General features: G+C 40.1%; 3 protein-coding genes across 3 annotated transcripts; 2 read left to right on the top strand and 1 right to left on the bottom strand.

Annotated features, from left to right (window-relative positions):
- Positions 1–827: 827 nt before the first annotated feature.
- Positions 828–9080, top strand: LOC117213162 (autophagy-related protein 2 homolog B). The gene is made up of 19 exons (XM_033458513.1): positions 828–1001; positions 1167–1479; positions 1555–1868; positions 1941–2120; positions 2223–2447; positions 2526–2998; positions 3068–3376; positions 3440–3557; positions 3640–3740; positions 3819–4331; positions 4403–4681; positions 4756–5281; positions 5386–5573; positions 5646–6148; positions 6228–6708; positions 6783–7544; positions 7647–7921; positions 8003–8304; positions 8368–9080. Exons 1-19 carry the CDS (start codon positions 828–830, stop codon positions 8605–8607), a joined length of 6276 nt encoding a protein of 2091 aa, XP_033314404.1. The 3' UTR covers positions 8608–9080.
- Positions 9081–9148: 68 nt separating this feature from the next.
- LOC117213164 (dynein regulatory complex subunit 7-like) lies at positions 9149–12154 on the top strand. The gene is made up of 2 exons (XM_033458516.1): positions 9149–10084; positions 12004–12154. Exons 1-2 carry the CDS (start codon positions 9707–9709, stop codon positions 12139–12141), a joined length of 516 nt encoding a protein of 171 aa, XP_033314407.1. The 5' UTR covers positions 9149–9706; the 3' UTR covers positions 12142–12154.
- Positions 11502–18003, bottom strand: LOC117213163 (protein distal antenna-like). The gene is made up of 2 exons (XM_033458514.1): positions 17757–18003; positions 11502–15172 (listed from the first exon to the last, which is right to left on the bottom strand). The coding sequence occupies exon 2, from the start codon at positions 14996–14998 to the stop codon at positions 13568–13570; it is 1431 nt and encodes a 476-aa protein (XP_033314405.1). The 5' UTR covers positions 14999–15172; positions 17757–18003; the 3' UTR covers positions 11502–13567.
- Between the last annotated feature and the right edge of the window lie 303 nt (positions 18004–18306).

Raw genomic sequence — 18306 nt, forward strand, 5'->3', positions numbered from 1 at the left:
AAACACAATAAAAGGAATACATCATACATCATAATTTATCATACGATCATTTCTTCCAAAAAATCATATTCTTTCATACATATGCATTCAAACACCTATATAGTAATATTATAATAAAAATAATTTTCACCAATATCTTATACGTTTTAAAATTAACGATGAATAAAAGAATTTTTGCCTTAAATATCTTTCAAAAAGTAACATTCAGAAAAGCATAGGAGGATATAATTATTTAATTTCATTCCTTAACTTTTTGTATTATTTCATTCGTTATAGAAAAAGAGAAATGAAGATGCTCGCGTTCATAAAAAAAAATTAAAAAAAAATAAAAAAGAAAAAGGTTGCAAAAAAACTATAAAAATAGTTGAACATGATAAAGTTTTTACATAAAATCTAGGAAGAAAAATATAAAACGAAAAATCCATCGATACAGGAAAGGGGAGGGAACATTGGAAAACAGAGGTAACGGTCCATCTCTCTCCATAGTCAGCTGATTTCAGTCAATGAGACACCAGTGTTTCATTTCATAGCGTTTGTCCGATAGTCAGAATTCTATGTATGCGGGCGTGCATGTGTGTATGCGTGTGTAGTTGCATCCAAAGGAAAATATTACGCAGCTAGAACCCCGTTATATCCGAATCACCGTATTATGTTAAGGATCATTGCACCAAAGTGGACACGTGCTGGAAAGATGGAATTCACGTGGATAAATTGCTATTCCTACACTGTGCCCGAATAACAGGCCTAATAACGAGACGCATGACGAGAGTTACTTTCGAAAATTCCATGTCTTTCATAGATTAGATTGTTAAACGTGGGTAGAAAATATGTCTTGGTTGGGATGCATTCCTTGGTCTCAAGGGATCAAGAAACGAGCTTGCAGGTATCTCTTACAACGATATCTGGGTCAATTTTTGGAGGAAAAATTGACATTGGATCAGCTCACTGTAGATCTGTACAATGGAACTGGTCGTGTAACCAATGTCAGCCTTGATGTACAGGTACTGTCATTTTCTTTGTTTTATGTTTCTTTGTTAGCCCTCAGCTAAAAATAAAGATAGGGCAATTACTTTAGGCCATGCGTGAATTTATTTGTTTGCCTGTAATGACATTTAAAAGTGAGTAAAAAGATGTATAAATATGCATGTGAATTTTTTTTGTAACAGGCCCTTAACGAAATGGGAGAGCAACAACAACTTCCATTAGAATTTGTTGATGGTTTTATATCAGAAATGTCTGTTAGCATACCATGGTCAGCTTTGCTTAGTGAAGCTAGTTATGTAGAAGTTACCAGTTTAAGATTAACCGTTCAGCCTAGACAGAGGGCAAAAACTGGAACTTCGATGTTTGAGTCTATGTGGAGCTCTATGACATCCAGCATGCAACTTGCACAAGAGTGTTTACAGGAAGATGCAAAAAATGCTGGAAATTCACAGCCATTAGAAGGAGTTGAATTGTTTGCACAAACAATAGATTCAAGTAAGGATTTGCAAATGTTTCAGAAAAGTGGTGATGAGATGTTGTTAAGATATATATAATATTTATGTATTTCAGTTTTATGTAGAGTGAAAGTAAGATTTATAGATACTGTAATACGTTTGGAACATGTGCCACTAGATTCTTCAACAGGGGTTGCAATAGAAATGTGTATAAAAAATCTTGAATATTCGGATGAAGCAGGCTTAGATCCAAGCAGTACTTCATTAGACCCTAGTCAATCAACAAAAGGATATGTTGTGTCAGCATTCACAACAAAAAGGTTTTATTTAGAAGGTGTGACGTTCCACACAGATGAATTTCCATCTCGAGCGAGAACTTTCTCTAGAAGCATTATAACAACAAGCAGAGGTTCTACACCAGATTCTAAAGTAACATCTTTTACTAGATCTAGCAAGAAAAATATGTGACTGGACATTTTTTGAGGAAGTTTTTCTTTACAGAATTCAGACGGTCATTTTTTCTCTGCACAAGTATCTCCTACTCAAAATATGCAAACTCCTCCAGAAGCAAATATTATTAATAATTTAAGCGAATCAAATCCTATAATGTTTGCTAAGTTGGCAGGCAGACAGGAAATAAGATTAAAATTAAAGCAAGGGGAGGGTGTTTCAGGACCAAAGGTAAAACCTAATTATTAATTTGGTTTATTCAATATAAAAAAGAATAATAGCTTCAAATTATAATGTGTTTGGTATGAAATGAAAGAGAATTAATTACTTCAGGTAGAATTAGAAGTGACATTGGGATCCTTTACTTCATTTTTAAGTCCACGGCAAGTGCATGTGTTATTGGAATTAGGGCATGGACTTGCTTCTCCAGATTTAGAAGACGTTAGTAATGTTGCGCCAAGGGTGTATACGGAAAAGCCTATGGCTGATAGTGACTTTAATCGCATCGAACGAGAACTTATTCATCAAATACATCCAACTCAAGGATTACGTTCTATGGTATATTATAAAAGTTGTAATAGTGCAATTTCAAAAAATTGGAAAGAATATATTATGTTTAAAAAAATTTTCTAACAGGATTTAAGGCATGCACAAGGATGGTCGACGGCATCTTTAGATGAGTCAGATAATAAAGACGAGTTTTTACCGATGCGGTTACCTGGTTCAACATCAATGAATGATTCGATCACAAGCAATAATATTAGCATGGACGGGAGTATATTATCTAGTAGTATTAGTTTAAAAAATTCAGCAACAAATTTACCAAAGCAACAGAAACACAGGCATAGTGTGGATAATAGTCCATCTGCAGAAACATCTCATTTTCACGTAAGGGTATCTTCCATAGCTGTAATCCTATTACACGAAGACATACTAACCACGTGCGTGGAAGGAGGTGGTTTAACGTGTTCCAGTATACGTCAGATGAAAAATTCGGCGGACGAATTTTTCAAACAATTAGGAATGTTCAGAGCTGGAGGATATGGAAACAAAGACTTTGATAAGGCATCAAAAGTACTCTTAGATGCTTGCCATTTAAGTCATATTAGGTATCTAAAATTAGTATATGACAAATGAAATATGAAACCTTGAATCAAGTCCTTTATTGCTTATTATAGATTACTTGCTGCGCCGTTAGTAATTGAAGGGAGGGAAAAAAATGTTTCATGGTTCTCTGTAGTATCTGGGACACTAACTTTAGCGAGCTTAGAAATTGTAGAATGTTTAATTGATTCAAATAATTCTGGAGCAAACGTGACTCCACCAACTGAATTTGTTGAACTGCTTACATTTCCAAAGGAGGATTCAACGAATTTTGGCTTCGCTAATAAAACAGACTTGAAAATGAAATTTAAATATGTAGAGCATATTGAAAATACAGGATATACTCAACTATTGAAATGTGCAGATCCACATACAACAATTGAGTAAGTATATATATGTTTGAAACATGTCAGTTTGACTTAATTTCATCACATTTTTCCTTTTAGTATCGAATTGGAACCGTGCAAAAGTGAAGTGGATATAACTATTGTAGATAGGATATGTGCCCTACTTAATCCGCAACCTATTTGCGTTTGTAATACTGTATCTAGTAATAAGAATACTGTAAGTTACCAGTTTGTATTATTACTGTATTAATTTACTAAACTGTGCAGTTTCCATTATTTTCTTGCTATATAATTTTTAGAATCAACAAACTTTATTTTATCAAGCCATAGAAAGTCCCACTTTGTCAGACTTTGCTGCTATGATAAAAGTATCTTCGTCGCAATGTACAATAAAATTAAGGTAATTTACATACACGTACATAGAAACAAAGATCCATCGAAATTATAAAACATTTCATATACAATAATTTAAAAATAGGTTTCCAATACCAGATTTGAGACCTTTGCACGATATGAATCGAGCACCATGGTGGAAGAGATCAGTGAGAACAGATTATATGATTTTGAAAATGACAGATGCACAAATTCATGCTCGCCCGCATTCAATTTTCTCGAAGAATTGTCCGCATTCTGTGAAAAAACATTTCGAAATTCAATTCCGAAAGTTACTGCTTTCGTATGCAGAAACGGAGACAGACGTTCCATTAAATATAGGCAAAGTTACAACTCATGAAAAAAATAATGCATCGTGTCAACAAGTTAACGAAGGATTCGATTGGGCTAGAATAGTTATTACAATCTATCCGCAACGTTTAAGCGATCAGCTGGAAGATAGCTCTGAAGGAGAGCCAGATTCTAGTTTCGACGAAACTCTAGAAAATACGCCTAAACATCAGCCATCTCCGTTCAGTTCAAAGCGTGTTATTCATGAATCTGACACCCCTCATTCGAAACCCCCTGCACAAGGCGACAAGAATGATTCAGAACAAAGGTTTGCATGATAGTATTTTTTAATTTACGAAAGCATGACGCGACATATATCTAACTCTGTGAATTCAACAGAGAGGGCGAAGAATTAATCATACCAGGAAGTCGAGAAGAGATGTTAGAGTTTATGGACGAAGGCATCCGTAGTTCCAGAATACAATTAGAAATTAACTTCCCGTGTGTTTCCGTCCAAATACCATCGAAACATCTGTATGAATTGCTATACAATAGATTCAATACTGATCTTTTTTTATGGAAACCATCGGCGCCAAGACCGAAGTATGGCACGCACATGGAAAATCACATAGGTCTCGATTTGGCATCTACCTTGTTGCAAGAATCTGTTTATCCCAGGTAACCAACATTGAAAACAGATAATATAATTTTTATATATTCGATTAAAAAGATGTATAATTTTCCGTCTTAAGATTTAGCACGTGTAAAAGCAGGATTGAGTATGATTCCGATTCGGACTCGGAGGAAGAGGGTATATTTTATTCTGCAGCCGACAAACATTATAGGCAGCATCAAAACAACGTGTCGAGAAATGGTCAGAGCAATCTAGCACTAATTTTGAATATAGATCAAGGCCTTCTCTGTATGTATACTCCTGTTCGTGACTCAATGCGCAACGTCATCCCTGGGCAACAAGGCGAATTAATAATTCGATTAGAAGATGCGACGATATTTTCGGTAACCGCGTATAAAGGAAATTCAAATCTGGGTTACGTTTGCGCCATGATAAGGGGGATGTCTTTGGATCATTGTGGATTAATGACGACTCCTTTGCAACCACCGTCACTGAGACCTATTAATAGCGACATTCCGCAACATTGTCAAAACACTATATATAAAAGCGGGCTAAACGAGAACGTAATGGGAACAAACAATAATGATGATATGGTGATGCTCGCTATTAGGATACAAGCTGCTCATCAAACTCACCGTATTAAAGTTCGTTTCTTTTTTTTCTTCTTTTTTTCTTTTTTCTTTTAAACTCCGAATAAAATTATCATTTTCATTAATCGATTGAATAATCATAAGTTGTTTTGAAATAGACTTTCAGAGTAGCGGTAGGCATTGCAAATGCTACATTAAGGTATAGAATGTGTAACACTGGCACATCATGGTTTACGCAGTTAACAGATTGTTTGGACGTAGCCGATCATCCTGTTGCTGGATATTCTCCACCAGGAATATTAACAGAATTACACGTGCATCTTTGGAATTGCATGGTCGATTACAGGTTCTTATTTTCATTGACTTAAGCAATATTCACTAAGCACAATAATGTAATAGGGAATTTACATGATTTCAGACCAATTCATCTGCCATTAAGGTCAATGGTAACTCTTGATAATTTTAGTGTTTCCAGCAATATTGCTGCGCATACAAACACTTCAACGCTACGTTTTATAGCAGAAGATATTGCCTTGTTCATATCTAACAAATTAGGGAAAGGTGTGGATCTTCGTCGGGATTATGTGTGCGTAATGGACGTAGGATTGTTTGAATTGTCGCTGAGATTAAACGACAAAATGTGCGGTGGTGCACCTAGAGTGGATTTAAGGGCAAGCAACAACATGTTGCATGTTCGGACTTGCTCAGATTCTGCACGTGCTCTTATTCAATTGTTAACTTATTTTGCCAATGATGGAGATCTTTTGCCGAACATGGAAACCGCCGAAAGTAGTATTACCGTACCAAGTTCTGGCGACGAAGAAAGTCTTCTAGGGAATGAGTGTATTAACACTCTTAGTAAGAGTCAAGTTGAACGTGTTAACAGTTTGATGAAAGAGGCAATGGAAGAAACAGTAAAAGGTAATATCAAGTGGTATAAGAGGAAACATCCTCGTCTATTCATCCACATATCTATTATTTCGTTCGAATTATGTTACAGGAATACCTTCGAATACAGACGGTAATACGTTAGTGAATGAAAATCAGGTGGAAGTGTTTTTCTTTCCCGATGAGTCTCGTCCTGCTTCACAGACAGTACCTGAAATGTATAAAAGTTCCGAGAAATATACCAAAACAGAATGTAATATAGAAGCTGAGGATCCAAACGAGGATTTTTGTATATTAGGAGAAGAAGCGGGTACAGGAATTATGCCCAGACATGGTGTTCCAGAAGTTCGTTGGCTTTGTCAAGAATCTTTAAGGATAATAGATAATCACTTTGCGGTTCCACTCGGTAAAACTGATCTACTTAAGGCGCCAAGACATTTCCCAGCTCCAATTTTAAGGTATACCCTTTGTGAAATGACTCTGATTTGGCACATGTATGGAGGAAAAGATTTTGAAGTTCTACAATCGACAGCCAAGAAACAAGTCAGTATAAATGACATTATGGTTCGTCCTAACACGGCGCCTCAGGATAAGTATGCATCCTAGTCATTAAATATTGACGTGACCGATTCATATGCATTGTACAATATATCATTTACTCTTATAGAACTAGGCCACCATGGTGGGACGGCGTAGCTTTCAATAAGTCTAATTCGAACGAAGTACATTTTGGAAGTGCGCCAAATTCACCACGTGGAAAATGTAGAGAAACAACCGATTGGCAAGTAATGGGAGGTCCTGGCCGCCGTCATGATATTTTAATGGAACTTCAGTTGAATAAAGTGCGCTTTCAACACGAAGTTTATCCGGAAAACACGACAGAAGCAGCAAGACAAATATTATTGGTAAACGAGATAGAAATCAGAGACAGATTGGCGTCCTCGCACATCAACAAGTTCTTGTATCAATATAGTAGTGAAGCAAAACCGAGACAGTCTCACGCGAACATGTTTGTCATGAAAGCGGTGCATGTTAGACCGGACCCAAGATTAAGTGCTCAAGAATGTTGTTTAAAACTCAGTCTACTGCCGTTGCGATTAAATATCGACCAGGATAGCCTACTGTTCTTGATAGAATTTTTCAACGAATTGGGTAACGGTTCGAAGCAAGCTCAAGGAAATTCTAGTGCACCTAACAATTCGCAATCCGCCCCAGTGTCCAAGCAAGGGACACCGACGCATCACCCACCGGTTATGAGTGTGAACGATTCCGCGCCTAATGCACCAACGCCAACGAATACATCACAAAACGATAGCATAGATCCGAACTTATTGATACTCTTGGAAGATGAATTGATGATCAAAGAAAACAATGTGAAGGCGAAACCGACGTATGAAGTTTACGAAGATTGTCAACCAATATATTTTAGGTAATATTAATAAAATTATAATTAATATTCGAATAATAGTTATAGGCTAATGTCCCTTTTTGATATATAATATTGAAACTTGATTTATTTGATTCGTGTTAGGAGTGTGATATTTTCCCCTGAAGTCCTTGTTCGATTAGATTATCATGGAAAGCGTGTAGACCTCACTCATGGGCCGTTAGCAGGGCTTCTAATGGGCCTGGCGCAGTTGAATTGCTCCGAATTAAGACTGAAAAGATTAACACATCGGCATGGACTTTTGGGATTCGATAAATTAGTAACGTTTTTACTTTCCGAATGGTTGCGAGATATAAAGAAGAATCAACTTCCAAGTTTACTTGGCGGTGTCGGTCCCATGCACTCGTTAGTACAATTGTGTAAGTATATGTTTGTCGTATTGTAAATAAAATTCAGAATAATGTAATATATATTTAAGCACGATAATATGCTTGTTGTAGTTCAAGGAATAAGGGATTTGTTCTGGTTGCCTATCGAACAATACCAGAAAGATGGTAGGCTATTTAGAGGACTACAACGAGGTGCAAACAGTTTCACGACGTCTACCGCAATGGCGGCGTTGGAATTGACTTCTAGGTTGATACACGCTATACAAAGTACAGCCGAGACAGCTTATGATATGGTGAGTCCTGGTCCAAGCGTGAGGCGTAAACACAAGGGACAGAAAGGACGCCGGAAAAGATATAGTCAGCCATTGGATATTCGAGAAGGGATGGCTAATGCGTATATGCTAGTAAAAGAGGTAAATTATTGGAATGATAAAATACTGGAGTATAAGATCGCTAATTTTATTTTTTAATTTCAGGGCTTAGGGGAAACGGCAAATCAATTAGTTCGTGTAGCTAGCGAAGAACACGAACAAAAAGGGGTCTCTGGTGCTGTAGGAGGTGTGTTACGACAAATACCACCGACTGTTGTGAAGCCAATTATTTTAGCTACAGAAGCGACGAGCAACGTTTTAGGTGGTATGCAATCGCAATTAGTGCCGGATGCCAGACGGGAGGCAGCTCAAAAGTGGCGGCAAGATTCAAATGACGCGAATTGAAGTTGTTCCTCGGAGCGATGGTATAATTCGATGTTTCGATCGACTTTCGTGTGACACATGAGAATCCATGACGTGAATGAATGAACAATGTTATAGGAGAAAAATGCGGTTGAAGTTCTTTTATCGAGATAAGAGGTATACGAAAGATGATGAGTAGTAAATTGGCTCGATGGTACATATGACATTACCAAATCTTTTTGGACCTAAATCGCATAAATTTTGAAGAACGCAAAGTCCTTTTTAAAATGATATAACACATTTATAACTAATTGTATGTTTCAGTTTTATTGGTCTTGTTACATATTACAAAAAGATCGATCCAATTTGTTATATTTATAGTTTATAAATAAAATATATATACCATCGTGAGCATCGTTTTCATAGCTTGTATGTATTTTTGTTCTAATAATGCGTATGTTTTATACCAATGATATGTATGTGAAAAATTTCATTAATAAAATTATGACGCTTATTATTGCACGCCACTTTTTGCGCGAAATGTAATTTATTCCTAAAATATAAATTCTAAATATCCAGGAGATCTCTGAATAATTTGTGTATATACATATTCAAATAGAATATAAAATTTATCTACTGCCGATATATCGTTGGTAACTGAAGTACATATATCCACCGTTTACGATCCTTTTTACAGATGTCATAACGAGAAATCCTTGTAAATATAGGCCACCTTGTATCGCAGAGAAAAACTACACACCACATACGATAAAAAAGTCTATGCATTAACCGCGATTTTACTAATTTAATAAATGTTGACGCGTGTGTATTCTAATCGTAACACCTAATGTATAAAACGCAACGAAAAGGTTACAACTGATACGTCTACCATATTTTTTTACAGTTGATTCGTGGTTCAAACATGCACGGAAGATGCTGCCGCCTATCGAGCATTCTAAAAATTACTGTATACTGTATATGCGTAGAACACATTGTTTTCATAAGTTACCGTGGCAATAAACAATTCTTAAGGAACAGTTTGAATCATGACTACCTTAGATACAAATAAATAACGATAACAAGCTGAAGTAGTAAGGGTGAAGTTATTAACCTTACTTCTGCTCTAAATCATTTATTTATTATGAAATTACAAATGACCGAAGAAGTCGAATATCACGAAAGTCACGAAAGTCATGAAAGTTATGAAAGTGTATCAACTTATTCGGAAGAGGAAGATGATAGGTCGAAGAAAGAATCAACGTACGAAAGTCTTCTTGAAATAACGCGGGAGCACATACAGGAAGTGCAACAAGAATTATGTCTAATCAAACTGTGTTGGCCCGAAGTTGACCGCACAAAAGATCTCTACCTAAAAACACTTCCGAATAGTTATTGTAGTGTCAGCGATAAAGAGAAGCTGCTCGCGTGGTACGCCGAAAATTTTCGACAACAATTTCACGTGAAATATCCAAATCGAAAACCGCTATTGCTAGCGTGCGAAAATGAATGCGGTGTGCAAGTAAGTAAATTATTAAATGTACGATGAAGTTCAGATTCGAATGAAACTGCGGTCTATGAATGGTTCATTTCTATCATTCCTCGTTTGTGGTTGAAAATCCTAACACCGGACTAAAATATAAAATTTATTTTAAGCCATCAATCCTTTATCACCTTAGTAGAAATTATACATGTTGGAAAAAACGTATTGTTGTAAACTTATAAAATTTTTCAAAAATTACAGAATTGGTCGTTTTGACCGTTCAGTTTTAATCATAATATACGTATTATCAAAGATAACATGCTCTATGGAAATTACGTAATTGGATCAAAGTTTGGATCATGGTGATGAATACGTCTTTATGAAAATGTCAGTTGTTTAAATAATTCTATTTTTATTTATACTTCATTTCGTTAAAATTAATCATTTTTTAAGTATTAAAATAAAGGTAGTAATCGAGACTCGAACGTTAGTTTCGATTTATCGGTTCCTTCATCCTACGATAGTTTTTTCAATATTAGGTTATTTATTCAAGACTCTCTTTCGCGTGATCGAAGATTTTTACCTCTTAAAAAACGCAGAGATCATCCGTTGGAATAGTTACAAATCAATATACGTCGTTGGCGCGATCTCTCGAGCCGTCGCCTACTTGATTTTTAAATATTTCAAAATGGCGAACAATAGTAATGTACAGGGAATTAGTTTGCGTACTCTTTAACTCGATTTATCGTAATTAGCTGAAAAGATTCTCGAATGTTTATATATCTATAACATCATATATATTTACATCATACACTTTTTTCTGCACATTATAACACGTGTTTCGTTATTTCCCTTTATCTAAACAGTAAGTAACTTTTATACAAACGAAACGACGTTCGTGAAAAATATGTATATTCAGTGCCAGAAAAGAAACGATCCGTCTACGCAATCCACCTGCAACGAGTTACTCTTTAAAACAGACTTAACCTGTATTCTCACGTTCAAGTATCTTCCAGTAAAGAAAGTTTCATTTCTCGTTACTCACGACTACATACCTTCCGCTACATCTTTTCGATAAAAAAGATTTAAGTTAAAGAATTATGCGAATATTTTCTTGTTTCATTTGTTTTTTTTTTTCTTTTTTTTTTCGTGTATTCACTCGATGAATATTTGTTTCGACTCATTATACAAAGGCATTATTCTTCTGTATAAAGATTAAAACCTGTTATAAATAAAATTATCAGCATCGAGAAATTTTCTTTGAGTCGTTCAAGAGTGTTCTTTTCAAGGGTAACGAGGAATGTCATTCTTGATGTAGACTAAGTCTTTCTCTTCATTATCAATATTTTTTCTTATTCGTTTGTTCTTCATTTAACGTAAGTAGTGGAAATACAACTGTGTAGTAGGAATTTTTCTAATACACTCGAAACTCCTTCTACAATCTAAATAATAAAAATAAATTTCGCTATACATTTATTTATATACGTTTTAAATGAACTACAATACATAGTATGCACTTTGCGTACAAGTGCACCGTCACAGTCTTATTTACACGTACTGTCATTCGACAGTACACCTCCCATACTTTGGTTTGTAATTGTATGCTAGTTTTCTAAATATACTTTGCTAACAGCAAGATTATTTCCCTTTAACGCACATCTAATGTTTCGCGCGTCATGTGACCGCAATTGAAAGAACAATCGTTTCGTCAGACTATGTTCTCTATTCCAGAAAAACGTATCTAGGAGGAAAATTAAAAAGCAAACTTATAAATGCTTCACATGATGCATGGGAAATAAAAGAAAACAGAACAAAAATAAATACACGGAAAAAGATTGTTTTTTGTGGGAGAGGGGAGGAGGGGGATAATCTTGCTGCAACAAAGTAACACTTAAGAATAAGAAAAAGAAATTACGAAATAGGAAATATTTTTACAGTTTAAATGATTTCTGTTGCAGAAATTCGTATCTACTACTATCAGACGAAGTACACTGCCATATCCAGACCTGTACACGTGGCAGGGATGCGGAAAATTTGTCAGTGACTATGTCGAATACGAGCCTCTGGACAAAGCACTCAGTATGGCAAGTAATTAAATGTATTTTCCAGAAAAACACCTTATCTTATAAAGTTCTGCGACAAAGGTCCTTAATTATATATGTATACTTTTATATATAATATATAATTTCTCACCGATATAACAAACATCTTTTTGTCATTTTTTTTATTATGATTTTTTTCATTCATTTTATTTGGACCATTTAGTTTCGTGCGAGTCGCGTGCACACCATTTTAATTCTTATTATTATTTACTATACGTAAATACGCGTTAACATAACGAGAGGTAGAACTGTTTGGGATAAAAGCTCAGTCCACAATTAAATATCGCGTATATGAAGCTATGTATTAATTCTTTTTTTCTTCTTAGATATATTCGCTTAATAATTAGAATGTAACGGTAAAACTAAAATATGTTCTCGACCGTAGATAATGCAGATTTGCGATCTTGATTCTTGACTTATGGCATGTATAACTATCCCATTGTCATGATAATGTAACGAAGATTTCGTAAAAAATGTTGAGAACGCAATATCGTCCATCGGCCGAGAAAGAACGATCGATTTCGTTCCGTTTTTTCATTTGTATATGATCGTAAGGAAATTTATCGCCGCGCGCACATGCACGCACTTAAACTAACGGATGATAAGTTTAATCGATAATTATACCTCTCTACGAACATTTTATTTTCCGTTATAATTACAACAGTTCATTCATGATTTTGGTATAATCTCTTATGTACAAGATTCTAATAAGAAAAATGTAGAATAATTATGATCCATTTTGATTTAACCCGACTCCTATATATAAGGTACCTCGAAAAAAAGAAACAGAAAAGAAAAATGTCGGAACAGAAAAAATGTCGAAAATATAGAACAAAAGGAGTAAAAAATAATAAATGTACGCATTTCATCGAATACGAGAGGCGTGCTTGAGAAATATATGGATCGTGTCCGATCCGTTCAAATTAAATTGACATAATAAGAAATCCGTTAAACATGATAGAAGGCAAACACTGGTTTTCCCTCTTCATACTTGTTTTTTTGCACACATATACACACACAGGCGAATCGGAAACACAAGGTGTACTAATCTTCGGGAATCGGCACGAACGAAACGACAAGAAATAGAGAAAAAAGAAAAACGAAAAAAATGAACGCGTCGTTTCAACGGGACGTGGAGTTTGAACGGGATGTGGAGTTGTTTCAGCGGGACGTGGAGTTTTAGCGGGACGTGGAGTTTCAACGGGACGACGACGGCGACGACGACGGTACGTCGCGTACGATAACGTTCGAAGAGCAACAATACTCTTGTACAGCCATTTTCTGTGTCTGTTTGGGTGTCTGTTTGTGTTTTCGTCCGATTCTACCTATCTTTTTTTCACCTCGTGAGCCGCGCGACGATCGTTAACACAGTTTCTTAATATATAACTAGCATCACAGCTTCTGCCTCCTCTCTTCTCGCCTATTTTCTACTTTGTTTTGAACTAGACGACGTCTTCTTTCTATGTGCCTTCAGCCTGTCCAATAGATATTTGAACTGTATGATCTGAAGTCTTGTAACCGACGGCTCGGAGCATTTGTACATCAACCACTTCAAGAACTTCTCGCCGTGCCGGATCGCTTCCTCGCCGTTGGTCGCGTCTTCGCCATTCGCCTCGTGGTTCTCCGTGGGGGCAGGGGCGGCGGCAGCGGCGGCGGGGGCGGCGGCGGCGGGGACGGCGGCGGCGACAGCGGCGGACTCCTCCTCCATGTTCACGTTTCGCAACATGTTCTCACTGTTGTTGCTACTAAGTACATTGTCGAGCATGGCCCTCGTTCTGCTGGGCGATTTCTTGGCGACCAGAGTGTGTGCTGGCGGCGTCGGCGTCGGCGTTACCAACGGGAAACTACACTGCTTGTACCACTGCCAGAACCACGAACCGTCCTGCTGGTTGATGCTCGGATTGAAACTCGCCGACTGTTGACCGAGTAGCTGTTGCTGCTGCGTCAGCCACAGCCATAATGCCTCGTCCACCTTCTTGTTGTTGCTACCGCTGCTGCTCATGTTCCCGTCCTTCCTCGGTTTGCTGCTCGATCTTGGAATGCTATTGGTCTCGTGTGTTTTCCGGGGAGAGGCGGGCACCAGGGTAGATGGCGCTTCTGCGGCAGGTGGCAAACTCTTTCGTGTGCTGCATGATTTTGCGACCAGCGAGTCCATTTGCGTCGGTGCGATCGCTGAGAGACTATGCCTCTTGTTACTATTGGTCAAATTACTCATGTTTCCGAGATGACATGCGTTTCCGGTGTTCTTTGTGTATTGCAGCCCGTTCTCCACGAGACCGACGGTGCTGCCGTGCGTCAAGGCCGGCGACATACCCAACAAATTTTTGGCAAGTGTGCCGGTTGCGCCTGATAACAGTCCCAACTGTTGCAGAAGCAACGAACTATTTTCGGGTCTCATGCCGGCCATGCTGGTCATCAGTCCTACGTAATCGATCCTCGGTTTGTTATCTGGTTTACCATCGGAGTCGGTACAAACGTCACCCACAAACGACGTGCTCGCGCTCGTTACCGATGTTTGTTGATCTATTTTCGCCTTCTTCGCACAAGGACCCTCGTCCTCGCTCGACAAATTCGTCGAGCCACCGGCCAAGTTAGCAGCTGCCACGTTCGCGCCGGAAGACGAGGCGGGCGAGTGGGCCTCGCTATCCGGCGTCGAAGAATTTCTTGCCATGCCCCTGATCTTGTGCTCGGATTTACACCATCCGCGTAACGTCGACTCCGGTACGCCGATATCGCGTGCAACCGACGCTTTGCTCTCTCCCTCGTGGACCCTCTGTATGGCGTCCATCTTCTCCGAAGCGGAAAGCGCTCTTAAGGGGCGCTTACCCGGACGCGCCGATTCACCTCTCATTCCGGTGAGGCGTCTACTTTTCGCGCCTTTCCGGAAACGGTTTTTGCAAACTCCGTCCTCTGTCGTCGTGATGCCTTTGTAGATCACTTGCAGATCTACTTTAGCGGTTTTGCGATCTGTGCTACGCGACTTATCGCCAATCTCCGACGCCTGATGAGTCGTCCTCGTAAGCGCCTGTAAACGTTAGAGAGAATTGATTAGTGTCAGTGTCTAAAGGTTTTTGTCGCATGCCACGATTAGCACGATTTATCGAGCGCTTCCAAGAGAAGAACGCAATGCAACCGAGGAATCGCGCCAACTCTATCCGAAATTACTTTACGAATTCGCTAGGAACACGGGTTGATTTCACGAAATGAATAACGTCGAGGAGGAAAATGCATCGAGTGTGGTAATATCGATCGTCGAAGAAAATGTCGATGAGAACGAGGTGGAACGGGCGATGGAACAGGAGTTTCGGGAAATTCGAAAATGTCACGATGCTCGAACGGAATTGGAGCGCGACGAGCGATGACGGGTGTTTCGCGTTTGTCCTTGACGGCCGTCCTTTCGTCGAATCGTTGCGTCGAGTCTGTGTATGTGTGAGTGTCTTTTTTTTATTGGCACTGTCCCTTTCTCGCGAGCCGGTCGCGTCGGTGTATCTCTGTCGCTGGCTCGAGAGTTGCGAACGCACGCACAACAGCGAGCGGACAGAAGACAGAACTGAGAACAAAGAGGAGACACTAAGCATTCGTACACCGTTTGCGCGAAGGAGACGAAGAATAGGCGCACGATCGTCAGGGCTCGCGGACCACGAATATATACAATACACACATTCGACAAGAGAAAGAAGGATAGAAGGCGGCAAAAAGAGAACTAAACGAGACAAACGAACGCGCGACAACGAACGAGGAAAAAAAGACGCGGCGATGTATCCGAAACGCACGCTTCGAAACGCGACGACGAAAACTGAACTAATCTGACTACACGGTTACGGCTGCCCGGCACGACCTCTCTCAGAGACACGATATCGCGTGTGTCTCTAGCCGCGTCTCTGTCTCGCACGAGTTCATCTTTCTCATTCCTACCATTTATTCCTCGTGGTACAGCAATAATATCGTTTCCCGCGCGGACTGCGGATTGGCTGATGTGGCCGCAAGCGAAGAACACCAGAACACCAAAGCAACGTGCACCGTTTTACTCGTACTAGCGCCGAGACGAGGACGTGTGTTTCGGATCGAGGGAACAAGAGAGAAAAGGTTAGATATGGAACGAGAGAAACGAAGAGATGAAAAGACAGAGAGCAGGAGGCGGAGGACGACGACGAAGAGGTGGTCGACGACGGTGTACGTACGGGACCGAGTAGCGGAGAAGTGTGGCAAACGGAGCGAGGAAAAGAGAGAGAGAAAGAGAGAGAGAGAGAGAGAGAGAGAGTAGCGCTGCCACAAGCAAGGAGAAGGGAGGGTGGTAGACGAGGAGGGGAACCGCCCGACCGAGTTGTTTCATTCATAAAAAAGTTCTTTATTACTCTCTGTGAGCGCATGTGCTATTCCACGGAGGAGGACCTCCCCCGACCGGCGTAACCACGTTTACACACGGTATTATTTACTACTGCGCGAGATACGAATCGCTGCCACACGCCGTGGCAACGGTACGGCGTACGGATCTCTTCCGTATCGTTGGCCACTGCTATCGAGTTTTCTTTTCTTTTCGGCACTACGTTCTTTCGATATCGAATATCGGTCATCGGTCAACGTCGTGTCAGAAGCGTTATTCGTCGTCTAGTGTCGTCGCGATCCTCGTCTATTATCGTCGTCACAGTCGAAAATCGTTGCAATTTCACAGGGGCTGCTTCTCTCCGTATCGAAATCACCTTACTGACGCTTGTCGATTCGAACGAGGCGATCGGTGAAGGACGGTACTCGCACACACCAGCACGCACGAGTTCGCGAAGCTCTCTCTTACTTTATCGAGCACGTCGCGCGCGTGTGTCCCCTGTCTCGCGGACAAGCAATTGGAATTCCTCGCGTGTCCACACGCAGGTCCGATATAGTTGGATGGCGCGATCTGGAACGTGAACGTCGATCGATCGCCTTCTCGCGCGTCACAAGACCGCTCGAGGCTTGCTGTGACGTTTCGTGACAACGCTCGGAGAGAACCGACTAGACACAGGATAAAAGAACAGGAGAGGAGAAACATGAAAAAAAGTTCGAACGGAGCAAGCAAGTTTATAAACGCGAAAGAATCTTTCCCTCGATCTCTTCTTCGTCCCTTTGTGTTTGGTGTTGCTTTTTCCCCGTAACCGTAACCGAGAAATTCGCGCGAGCGCGTGAAAAAGATTTCGCAAAAAAGTTTCTTCTATTACGGAAGAGTGACATTCAGAAAAAGGGGAACAGAAAAAGAAACTTTCAACTTGGAACTAAAGTCGACGAATTTGGAAGCACTCCGTATAAATGGTGCCAAGCATGGCACGCCGGCACTGATCGATCTTCACTATTCACTTTTTCAATTCACTTTCTTCTCTTCACTCGGAGTCGATCGACTATGAGATCGTCGCAGCGATGACCCGAAAAAATTTCAACAATTCTCGGATTGCGTCCCGTCGGCGCGTATGTCCGTATACTCGTAACGCGCGTTATTCGTTAAATCGGAAAAATCAGCAAGCACACCGGCGCGCTTTGCTTTTGATTTCAAACTATTCTCACCGATACGATGTACCTTGTCGCGTGCAAAATAATAAATAATAGTCGCGTGCGAAAACTGTAGCACCGACGATCCTCACCTGATGGTGGATCGACCTCGACTGAACCACCGATGATGCGCGCCGCGTTGCGTAGCCTCTTCTCTCGTCGACTACCGAACCTGTGCGATGATCGTCGCCGATCGGTTGATCCGTCCGGTTCCACTGCTCACAGTTAAATGTTTCGATGAATGTGCACACGGTACACTACAGCTGCAGATCAGAACGCACGATGGGGGTGGGGCGCGTAAAACCAGCAACGCACGATGCTCTACGAACGGATCGCGGCGCTCAACTGCTGCGGTGGTCGTTGCCGGCTTTCCGCGGACTCGCGACGCCGTCTTCTGTTCCATCCCCCCCCCCCTCTCTGTTACTCCCGCCCCACTACCCGGACTTCCCCTGGCCGTGCGGCACCGAACCATTCGGCCCTTCCTCCCACCACGTCCTTCGGTCCCCTCCGCACTCCGTAAAACTCCGCCACAGCCCAGCCTTTGCTCCTCGTCTCGCCTTGCCTTGCCTTGTCTTGTCTTGCCTTGCCTTACTATTGCCTTGCCATTGCCTTGCCTTGCCTTGCCTTGCCTTGCCTTGCCAT

The sequence above is a fragment of the Bombus bifarius genome, unplaced genomic scaffold (assembly GCF_011952205.1).
Source record: "Bombus bifarius isolate JDL3187 unplaced genomic scaffold, Bbif_JDL3187 scf7180000008515, whole genome shotgun sequence".
Classification (NCBI taxonomy): Eukaryota; Metazoa; Arthropoda; class Insecta; order Hymenoptera; family Apidae; genus Bombus; species Bombus bifarius.